An 11,464-nucleotide genomic window follows, 5' to 3' on the forward strand; every position below is an offset into this window, starting at 1 on the left:
TATCTAACGTACTTAGATTGTTTTCAAAGTAGTTGTAAAATGTTTCAAAGTCACCCACATAACCTTGAGTGCGGTATAATCTATTAAGGTGATAGTAAGAAACTACAACATCCGATGGATTTCGAGCTACATAGATGACCTAAAACAATGAATTATTCAGTAAGAGGTTATTATGACATTGTTGTGAAGTTGTTTAGAAGAGGAGTAGGTGAGTATTAACAATAGAGCTAATATACTATAGAGGAAGAATAGCGCTGGTGCTCCTTTTGTTCCGATGCTGAATAATACCGGGTACAGAACTGTCAAACTGCATAGTTATTTCTCGCTTTGACAGTTGTGTCCCTATTAGATGTAAGGAAAAGATGTTTCGCAGCGCTATTCTTCCTCTATAGTTTATTAGCTCTATTGTATTAACACTCCATAACCTGCTCTTTTTACACGCAGAGAAAATTCTGCAAAAATATGTTGACTCACGGCCTCGCTCACGGCTAGCAATGTTTTATAATTGGTTTACAAATATTTCCGGATTACATAACCAACAAATTCAACGGCGCCGGTGGTGTAGTGGTAAGCGTGATTACCTCTCACCCCAGCAGGCCTGGGTTCAATACCAGTCGGCGCCGCCGGGATGTTCTGAGGCATAACATCTCTGATCACGCCTTCCTTCGGATGGGAAGTAAAGCCGTTGGTCCCCGGTTCATGAGTTGATGGGTCGATAGGTAGGGTCCAGGTGTGGGAGCTGCCTTCCTGACACGTCGGTAGCATTGGTGCTCAGCACGGAAAACAAGATCGACGGAAAAAAAAACCAAAGGAAAAAAAAAAAAAAATAACCAACAAATATTTTTGAACCAACGAAACGATTGTTGTTGATTCTACAACCGTTTTGTTTATTTCCGTAAATCGGGGGTAAATTAATCATTGGGGTGAAATTGATCAAACAAACTACTGAAAATAGGTTCGTTTTTTTTTTTTATTTATTTGTAAGGTGATTCAAAGTGAATCACCTTATACCCCGTTCACATTACTGCGTATATCACGTGATATACGCTGTCTTGCAATGAGCATTCATACATCTAGTTTTCACTGGAAATCCTATGTATGAGTGCTCATTGCAAGACAGCCTATATTACGTGATATAGGCTGTAATGTGAACGGGATATTACAAATAAAAAAAAAAAAAAAAAACAGCTACAACTATTGCAACAATTTTTAAAAATCTATCAAAAAACTATGCATCAATTTCACCCTAAAGCCGTATAATCAAATTTTCGAAAAATAATCATTCAAACTAAAATTTACTTATACCCCGTTCACATTAAAGCCTATATCACGTAATATAGGCTGTCTTGCAATGAGCACTCATACATAGGATTTCCAGTGAAAACTAGATGTATGAGTGCTCATTGCAAGACAGCGTATATCACGTGATATACGCTGTAATTTGAACGGGGTATTAAATAATTCAACAAATCAATCTACTAGATTTTGTTATCTCTCCACCAGTACTGGTTAAAAAATAAATGAATTTTTAATATTGAAAAATTTATCATTTTTTCACAATGATATTTTTTTGATCCTATAGACTTTCATCTCGATTTTTAATTCAATATATAAAGCAAAATAATAACTTCACTGTTTGACATTAAACTAACAAATTGACAACTCGCTCCCATACAAAGTCCCCCGAGAGGCGCTAAGATGGTTATTTTTGCTAATGTAATCGCACTTAGTTCCAGTGTACCAAGATTGAAGAAAAATGTTTGATTTCGGTTAATGCCTTGTTCAGATTACAGAGTTATAGCATGTTATAGCGCTATCTTGATGGTGGTTTCTGTGTTGCAATTAGTTGACAACCGTTATAACATGTTATAACTCTCCAGTCTGGACAGCGTTTAAGTCAGATTTGGTAATAGAAGAGTTACGCAGAGCTTGCCAATGATGCTGATCAATAGAGATTGCTAAAGCATGATTGTGTCAGTGATTTGTTTTCATCGGGAAAATTTTTCGCTATGAAGTTTTTTTTTTCCCGATGAAAACATTTTGCGTATTCGTATACGTGACGTAGTGTGCGTACGATAAACGTCAGCAATCTCTATAGACTTCTCTGCGAGCTTCTCTGACGTTTGTGAATTGCACATGTATTAGTTTCTGAACTTTGGGTAAATTCAAAGGTTTTACTTGTGCATTTCGCAAACTTCAGAGAAGTCTATGGGCATTTTTTTTTATTTTGGCAACCTTTGTTTTTGTTTACACCTCGGATGACTTCACCTGGGTTGTGAAAGTTTTATCTATTAAAGGGTGATACGTTCAAAATTTGGTCAATATCAACTTGACGTATTTCTTTCAATTTTGCATTTAAAAAACCTGAACACCCCTCATTTTGAAGGTGTGTGTGTGTAGAATGTTGCTCCTATTTTGATTTTGGAATTCACTCTTCAGTTGTCAAAATGCCGTCCAAGCAAGAAGAGCAGCGTATCAAAATTTTGCTCGCGCATCGCGAAAATCCGAGCTACTCGCACGCAAAGTTGGCAAAATCGCTAAAAGTTGCCAAATCAACCGTTACAAATGTAATTAAAGTGTTTGGGGAACGTTTGTCGACAGCCAGGAAGTCTGGATCGGGGGGAAATCGAAAACCGGAAGCCGCTGAGACGACAAAGAGAGTTGCCGGTAGTTTCAAGCGAAACCCTAACCTCTCTCTCCGAGATGCCGCAAATAAGCTGGGTGTATCGTCTACAACCGTGCATCGAGCCAAAAAACGAGCCGGACTATCGACTTACAAGAAGGTAGTGACTCCAAATCGCGATGATAAACAAAATACGACGGCCAAAGCGCGATCCCGGAGGCTGTACACGACGATGCTGACGAAGTTTGACTGCGTGGTAATGGACGACGAAACCTTCGTCAAAGCCGACTACAAGCAGCTTCCGGGACAGGAGTTTTATACGGCAAAAGGAAGGGGAAAGGTAGCAGATGTTTTCAAGCACATGAAACTGTCAAAGTTCGCAAAGAAATATCTGGTTTGGCAAGCCATCTGTACCTGTGGCTTGAAAAGCAGCATTTTCATAGCTTCCGGGACTGTCAACCAAGAAATTTACGTGAAAGAGTGTTTGAATAAACGTCTGCTGCCTTTCCTGAAGAAACACGGTTGTTCCGTACTGTTTTGGCCGGATTTGGCATCTTGCCATTACGGTAAAAAGGCCATGGAGTGGTACGCCGCCAACAACGTGCAGGTGGTTCCCAAGGACAAGAACCCTCCCAACACGCCAGAGCTCCGCCCAATTGAGAAATACTGGGCTATTGTCAAGCGGAACCTAAAGAAGACCAAAAAAACTGCTAAGGGCGAGCAGCAGTTCAAGGCAAACTGGCTTTCTGCGGCGAAGAAGGTGGACAAGGTGGCTGTACAAAATCTGATGGCAGGGGTCAAGCGTAAGGCCCGGCAATTCGGATTTGGAAAAGCGGAAGCCTAACTGAATATTTTTCCTGAATTTTATACTAATTGAACTTGAAAAAGAAATTTAATTTGATTTTTTAAATAAACGATTTCACCGATTTACACGCGTTTTCCCTTGACCAAATTTTGACCGTATCACCCTTTATCCTGATTTGTGCAAACAACACGCACAGCAATTTTGCTAGGTTGGATCAACAAAATTGTTTAATTCAACCCCTCTGGTTTGTTAACTCAATAATCGCATTTTAGTGTTTTAACAAAAATATATTGTTGAACCGATTATGATCCTTCATAAAATTTGTATAGTTATTTTGCTTACCGACGTGTTTAGGGTATCATCCAAACCATTTTTGAAATACTTCATTGGGTTCTTTAAGGGTATTGAGGTAAATGCATATTCGTAATCTTCATTAAAAATAGAACCCAAACCCAAAATTTCATCAATTTTGGCACACTGGAACTATTTTAAATAAGTACGATTACATTTGCATAAATCACCTTATTAGCGCCCCTCGGTGTCACTTTGTATGGGAGCGAGCTGTCAGTTTGTCAGTTTAGTGTCAAACAGTGAAGTTATTATTTTGCTTTAAATCTTGATTTAAAAATCGAGATGAAAGTGTGTGGGTTCGAAAAAAATATCGCTGTGCTCAGAAAACGAAGCTCTTTCAGATGATATAGGGGAATTTACGTATTCTCGTCAATCTAAGCAGCGTCTGCACTTCTACTAGCATTTTCTCAGCGTCACGCACATATATGATGTGTCTGTTTGTTTACATTCATCTGCTGCTTGTTTTTCTATCCATTCCAATCGACAGAATTTTTCAAAACGTTTTGAAAGCGTTTTTACAACGCTCCAAACTTCTCAGGTGAGTGTGACTATTGTCGGCAGCCTCTTTTTCTTCGGCAACCTTCCCATTAGAACTGCGTGTTAACCAGCTGTTCTATTATCGGCAACTCGAAATCAACCCCATTTTGTAGTGCGTATGCTTTATTTGAAGAAAAATGTAGCATTACTGGATTGCTCGATCGTTCAAATATAATCAGATTGAAGCTGAAAGGCTAAACAATCGTTTGGACACATTCTGGGAAGTGCGTTGATGGGAAAACATAGTGAAATTAACGTTTAAATTTTGGTTGCCGAAAACAGTCAATGGGTGCCGAAGCCAACATTTACCCTATAAAAACCGATATATTTTTCAAAATTAAAGAACCCAATTTGGGTTATTATTCGGGCATGGTATTCTTGTATTAGGGATGTTATTAGAATCTACAAATTATTTAGTTGATAGTGAATATATTTTTCGAAGCGTGTACAGAAAATGCAGAGTGTAAATATTGGCTCCATTTTATCATAAAACGAGTGAAGGCCGGCGCACAATGCATACGTTTTTGGGTTTTTTGACAGATAATGCATGGGCTAACTGTCAAAAAATCTGAAACCGTATCCATTGTGCGCCGGCCTTGAAAAATTGCGGAAGTTGTCGAGTAATAGTACGGTCAGACCTCGGGTCAGACTACAGAGTTATAACATGTTATAGCGCTATCTTGATGCTGGTTTCTGTGTTGCAATTATTTGACAACCGTTATAACATGTTATAACTCTCCAGTCTGTACAGCGTTTAAGGCTTTGAACCATTTGGTGGATTTTTTACCTTTTGGCTAAAATTTGACAGATGGAAAGTTATCGATTAACCCTGCTATCCGAGTATGGTTATTTCTGACCGACAAGAAGTTAAATTTTGACAACCGTGGCTCGAAAACCGGTCGATCGACAGTACGGGGATTTTCGAACATAGACCGGTGGAAAATAATAAACTCGCGAAGTTCACTTTGAACGATAGATTTAATTTAGCAAGATGAAAGAAACAATTACACTTCTGGATAAACAATAGAAAAGGGCCCATCAGCATTTATAAACAAACCGTCCCAAAGCCCTTTACTCACAAAGCGAAGGCAACCCACGCAAACCAATACCATCATCGGATAGGGGAAACTTGTACCTACACGATGATGGTGTTGGTTTGTGTGGGCGGCCTTCGATTTGTGAGGAATGGCCTTTGTAACGGTTTGTTTACAAATGCTGATGGGCCCTTTTCTATTGTTGATCCAGACTTGTGCTCTTCTCAAGTATTAGCCATGAACTAATAATATTCGTTGGAAGGCAGTGTTGCCACTTATGCTGCACCGTTCAGGGGGTGCGCGGATGTCATTGTGAACATCCCTCCGCTGATGTTCACAATCACATCCGCGCACCCCCCGAACGGTGCAGCATAAGTGGCAACACTGCCTACCAACGAATATTATTAGTTCATGGCTAATACTTGAGAAGAGCACAAGTGTAATTGTTTCTTTCATCTTGCTAAATTAAATCTATCGTTCAAAGTGAACTTCACGTGTTTATTATTTTCCACCGGTCTCATCCGAATTCCCATGCACTGCGTGTTACTCTACTTTGGACTCCGCCATCAAGTACTTGTTTTAAAAATATAAAATTTGAAAGACATTTATTGCTGTAAACATTATTTTGAATATATATACCGTAAAACGGGGTATCTTTGATAATGCGGGTAACATTGATAGTATAATGTAAAGATTAAATTTAGTCGCTGCGCTTTTTCCAAACTAGAAACATTGGTTCGATATTGTAGCTTATAGTACGTTCAGACTACAGAGTTATAACATGTTATAGCGCTATCTTGATGGTGGTTTCTGTGTTGCTATTATTTGACAACCGTTATAACATGTTATAACTCTCCAGTCTGGACAGCGTTTTAGGGTATTTCCGTTGATATCGTATACAGTTTTTATATAGTATGTGTTACATATTCTACAAACATATTAAAAAACAATTTTCGTTTTTTCGCCTGTTTAAAATAGCACTCAAACCATCACTTATGTATATATATATATATATGTATTTCCTATATAGCCATCACAAATTCAATGTGGAATTCTTAAGGCCGGCGCACAATAGATACGTTTTCGGGTTTTTGACAGATAATGTATGGGCTAACTGTCAAAAAACCCGAAAACGTATCTATTGTGCGCCGGCCTTTATTGCTTATGATATTTTCTGATTATATACTCATTCAAAGTTTCATATGTAAAGAACTAAATTGTTTGAGTTTCACCCATTTTTTTCTACATTCATCGAGCATTATCAAAGTAACCCCTAATCAAAAAACTGAAGTTCGGTCACAAAACTAAAAAAATAGTGCAAATGCTTTAATTTTCGTTAAACATATCACTAACGAATTGACTCTTGGATCCTCAGTACTTGTTTTAAAAATATAAAATTTGAAAAACATTCATTGCCGTAAAAATTATTCAGAATATACTTTAAAAAACTATCAATGTTACCCCGTTTTACGGTACCTTAAAAAACTATCAATGTTACCCCGTTTTACGCTTGGGGAAAGACAGCTCTTCCTCACGACAATTTTTTGAGTTGATTTTGAGTAACTCTGAGTAGCTCATGTTGCTCAATGTTCAATGCTCGCAGCAACCTGATTTTTGTTGTTAATTTCTCAACTGTCAATAAAGAATTTCAATTAGTGGATTAATGCAGAATCGTTCAATTTCTAGTACAGCATCATCTATAAGTTAAATGAGGTTCGATCTTGTGAGATTGTTGTGCTGCATTAGATAATAATTCTTATCGTTGATCTTAACAGCTTCATGTAATTATTGAGAAAAATGATAAATTGGAGAAAGTATATGCCAACACAAACATGAGGACAGTGAATGATGTGAGAATGAGGAATTTTTTTGCTGCATTGAAATCTATATAAAGTACACGCAAACCAAAAATTTATTACAATGAATGTTCGTTCCACTTCCTATCATCCTCTGTTCATGAACATCCTTTGGTTTGTTTTTTCCGTCGATCTTGTTTTCCGTGCTGAGCACCAATGCTACCGACGTGCCAGGAAGGCATCTCCCACACCTGGACCCTACCTATCGACCCATCAAACTCATGAACCGGGGACCAACGGCTTTACTTCCCATCCGAAGGAAGGCGTGATCAGAGATGTTATGCCTCAGAACATCCCGGCGGCGCCGACTGGGATTGAACCCAGGCCTTCTGGGGTGAGAGGTAATCACGCTTACCACTACACCACCGGCGCCGTTAATCTGTTCATGAACATCGCAGCGAATGTTAGAAGTTGACCTTACAGGCGATGTAATGGTTTTTTTGTCTTTTTTATTTCGTGTTCTGTCTGTGCTTTCATCTACACAAGCAAGCATTTGCCTTGATTTTTATGTATAAGATGGCAGAACGACGCACACACTTGCCTCGAATCTCTCCAGCAGAAAAAGCATACGAAGTCAAGTGTGAGAGGAAATGAGCGCTTCTTGTTTGCTTTTAGGCTATCCATATTCAGAAGCATGGAGAGAGCAGTGGAGAAAGCACAGGTCTGATAATCACAACGTTCGTGGTGCGAGTCCCAGTCGGCAACCTTTTTCCAATTTTTTTCGACATAATTCATTTCACTCACTAATACACTCCACATTTTTCGGTCTCCAATTCTCTTGCATTGGACCGCAGCTAGGTATATCGCATCCTCGGTTCATGCGGTCTCCACTTACATCCTCTGATGATGAATCCCACATAATTGTAAGCGAATCTTACATCCACTGGTTGGGTGTATCGTTTAAACTTCGCTGCCGTTCTACGCATATCTGCCCCATGTTACTTTTGGGCGTTTTTCACTTTTGTTCATAAACAGTACTTTTTTAGGTAGACTTTAGATTGAAAATAGAAAAACATATTGTTTGTTCTGGGTTTGTATAAAAACAACATCAAGCCTAATTCTCCCATGTTGAAATTCTACGCATAAGTGTCCCACAAAGATTTTCTCGACTGAATTTATGATTAACAAATCGATTTGTGTACACAAATTATGGAAACAGGATTTATACAATCCAAAGAAACAGTATGAACCATTTTAGGAAGTGGCAGTTTTATTTAATGTTGATAAATATTAAGAAAATCAGGATTGCATATTAGAACGCCAGTTTCTAATTTCAAACAATGCAATATTAGACACTAACGTAGACACTCGCCACCCCCCACACTCGCCCTATAGTGTCTACTAGAGAGGGTCTAGTATAAAAGAGGATCGGATTCAAAACAAACTGCCTTGTCAACTTATGCCTGGGTAGTTTCTAACAACACTGCCAATGCAATCCAGATGGCCGCTGCTCGATTGACTCTGGCTTTGACAGTTCGTTTGGCTCAAAACCAGCTAGTCCGCTCCTCTCTTATACTAGACCCTCTCTAGTGTCTACGTGTTCAATGAAAAGCCCCTTATATAATATAATAATACGTAGTATAAAAGTCAACTCCGTACGGAAGAAATTTGCATGTGCATGTCAACTCTTCCAAAGTATTTCTTGAAATCATCGAAGCCCACGTTCAACGATCTTGTGACGTATTGATCTTTTGTCCACAGCATGTCAGCAATAAATCTATGGTCGGACTCAAAATGATTAAGCACAATCTCCTTTAGGCCTAAGTTCATCTTGCTAAGGAGTAGAACAAGATGCTAAGAAGTTTATGTTCTAAATAGTGCATTGATCATTAGTTTCTTGAGATGCCCATACTTCAAATGGTTTTATAGATGTGTCAACAAGTTTTTGTTTGTACCGCCTTTCGGAAACTTCAGGAACCTTGTTCCGTTTATGTTGCTGAGCTAGCAGCAATCAACTTCGCATTGGGGATGATTTCCGATATGCCCATGGACCATTACTTCATCTTCTCGGATAGTCTCAGTTCGATTGAGGCTATTCGGTCGATGAAACAAGGTAGGCACTCATCTTATTTCCTTTCAAAGGTAAGGGAGCAGATGAGTTTGCTGGTCGAAAGATCATATATGATTACCTTTGTATGGGTCCCCTCACATTGCTCAATTCCAGGCAATGAGAAGGCAGACTCTCTCGCAAAGGTGGGCGCACAACAAGGCGAGATTTATGATAGAACAGTGATGATTTTTTCCCATTAGTACGTCAGAGTTCTCTTTTAAGTTGGCAAAACGATTGGACAAGTAATTCTCTTGGGCGGTGGTTACATTCCATTATTCCAAATGTTTCTTCGAGAGCGTGGTTCAAAGGTCTGGATGTAAGTCGGGGATTCATTCGAGTGATGTCAAGACTTATGTCCAACCACTACTCGCTAGACGCACATCTCTATAGAATAAACCTCGTTGACAGCAATATATGTAGGTGCAGAACCGGTTATGATGACATCGATCACGCAGTTTGGTATTGAATCTTTCCTGCTCAGCAGTGGTGCTGGAGCCAAACCAGCCCAGGCTGAAAGTCTCCTTAATAAATAAAACATAACTTAACTTAAATAATTTCAGCAGTGTTTGGTTTACGCTTCCGTTGCAATCGATGTTTTCGTATTTCAAGTACAAATCAAAGCCCCGTTAATCAAAATAACTAAAATTGCAATTAAACAGAGAGAATCGAGTTTCGAACGCCTTTGGATACGGTTGTGTCATAAGTTTCTTCTCTGTTTGGTGCGTGCATTAGCTTTCATAGTTTTCGGCTGCATTTGCCGGATTAGCGTTGGCACTCTGCCTCCCGGACGGTTATACGTGTGTGAGTGGTGGTTTTCTCGCTTTCCGAGAAGTTTTAGAATCGAGAAAGAAAACATGATTCATCATGTTTGCAAGCAACAGAAGATTTGTGACATCGCGAGCGATAATTTTAATTTAAGTTTATTTACGCGGTGATGATGTTGGTTCACTCGCAACTATTTTGAAAAAAAATAAGTGTTTTCGAACGAAAGTGTACCAAAAGTGCTTCTGAACGTGTTTCGTAGCTGGGTGTCACAAAATTGCCCACCGATTCCTTTTTTTTGCCGTTCGACGACGACGGGTGAGCTTTCGCGAGAGTGACGTTTATTTGATCCGTTTCTTTGCACGGGAGTGCTTTTTTTTGTAACTAGCGTAAGTGTGCCTGCGATTTGCATTGAGTGTCGGAGATTGTAAGTAATCTGAAGGATGCCTCGCTGGATACGTTCAAGACTGGACCGGCAGTAGCTGGTGGCCGTGAACGGTTCCTGGGGGAAAGCACTAGATGCGACCCTCCTCCCAGATGACCATGGCAATACAGGAAGTATTGGTATTGGAAGGTAATTGTTATTAGATATTTTGCAAACAGTGACAGATGGTGGACATGAAGAACCAGTGGAGGTGCCGGGCAAAGGTGTTTATCCTAGACAAATAGTAAGTTACAAATTCGCTGTTGTCGTTGTCGTAGGCGCCGCCGTAGTCGCTGTCGTAATCGCCGTTGTTGTCGTAGGCAGTACCGTTAGTATATTTGAAATTAACCACCAACCGCTGAAAATATGAAATATCGCGTATTTCTGTTGTTCATTACATGCCAAGTAAAATTCGAGAGCGTAATTTCATTTGAATAGCTTGTTCAACTAGGTCTTAAACAATCGTCACGTCGGTCATAGCTTGTTATGATTACCTGAACCATGCGTAAAGAGAAAATCGAAACATTTAACGTCGCGTGAAAATGGATCTTAATAAAGCCTTAAGATTTTAGTTTAAGGATTTCAAAGATCGTCGGTTGCAGTGGCTTGCTTACTGAGCAGAAAAACGCGGTCCCAGAACCTTTCATATTAAAAATGTTTGGTTAGATCGCTTGTTTATCGTGTATTTTGTAAAACTTTTCGTTGTCGTCAGTGCCGGGTCTGAATAGTCATAAAAACTTGAGTAACGCTATAATGTGATATGAGGGGCTCGGTGGCCTTAGCACAACCGGTTTTGCTTACTGAGCAGAACATCATGAGTCTAATCTCAAGCCCATCTACATTCAAGATTCGTCAATCGTTTTATTTGTTAACATGACTACATGGTAATAACAGCAACTCGATGATTTAAAAGGAGCAAACGTTTTTGCTTACTGAGCAGAATACCGTGGGTTCAATCCCAAGCTCCTTCGCGTTATATATGATTGTTAGGACATCAATTCAGCTTATCGTTTACCAAAACG

At 39.3% G+C, this 11,464-nt stretch overlaps 1 protein-coding gene across 1 annotated transcript in view; it reads right to left on the reverse strand.

Annotated features, from left to right (window-relative positions):
• The window catches only part of St4 (Sulfotransferase 4), a 156,918-nt gene that overhangs the window by 879 nt on the left and 144,575 nt on the right, over positions 1-11,464 (reverse strand). The window contains exon 5 of the mRNA XM_065226759.1: positions 13-139. Coding sequence (XP_065082831.1) covers positions 13-139 — 127 coding nt within the window. The remainder of the gene's footprint in view (positions 1-12; positions 140-11,464) is intronic.

This window comes from Ochlerotatus camptorhynchus, unplaced genomic scaffold (genome assembly GCF_037179485.1).
Source record: "Ochlerotatus camptorhynchus isolate MF236.1 unplaced genomic scaffold, CSIRO-AGI_Acam_v1.1 ptg000260l, whole genome shotgun sequence".
NCBI classification, from domain to species: domain Eukaryota; kingdom Metazoa; phylum Arthropoda; class Insecta; order Diptera; family Culicidae; genus Ochlerotatus; species Ochlerotatus camptorhynchus.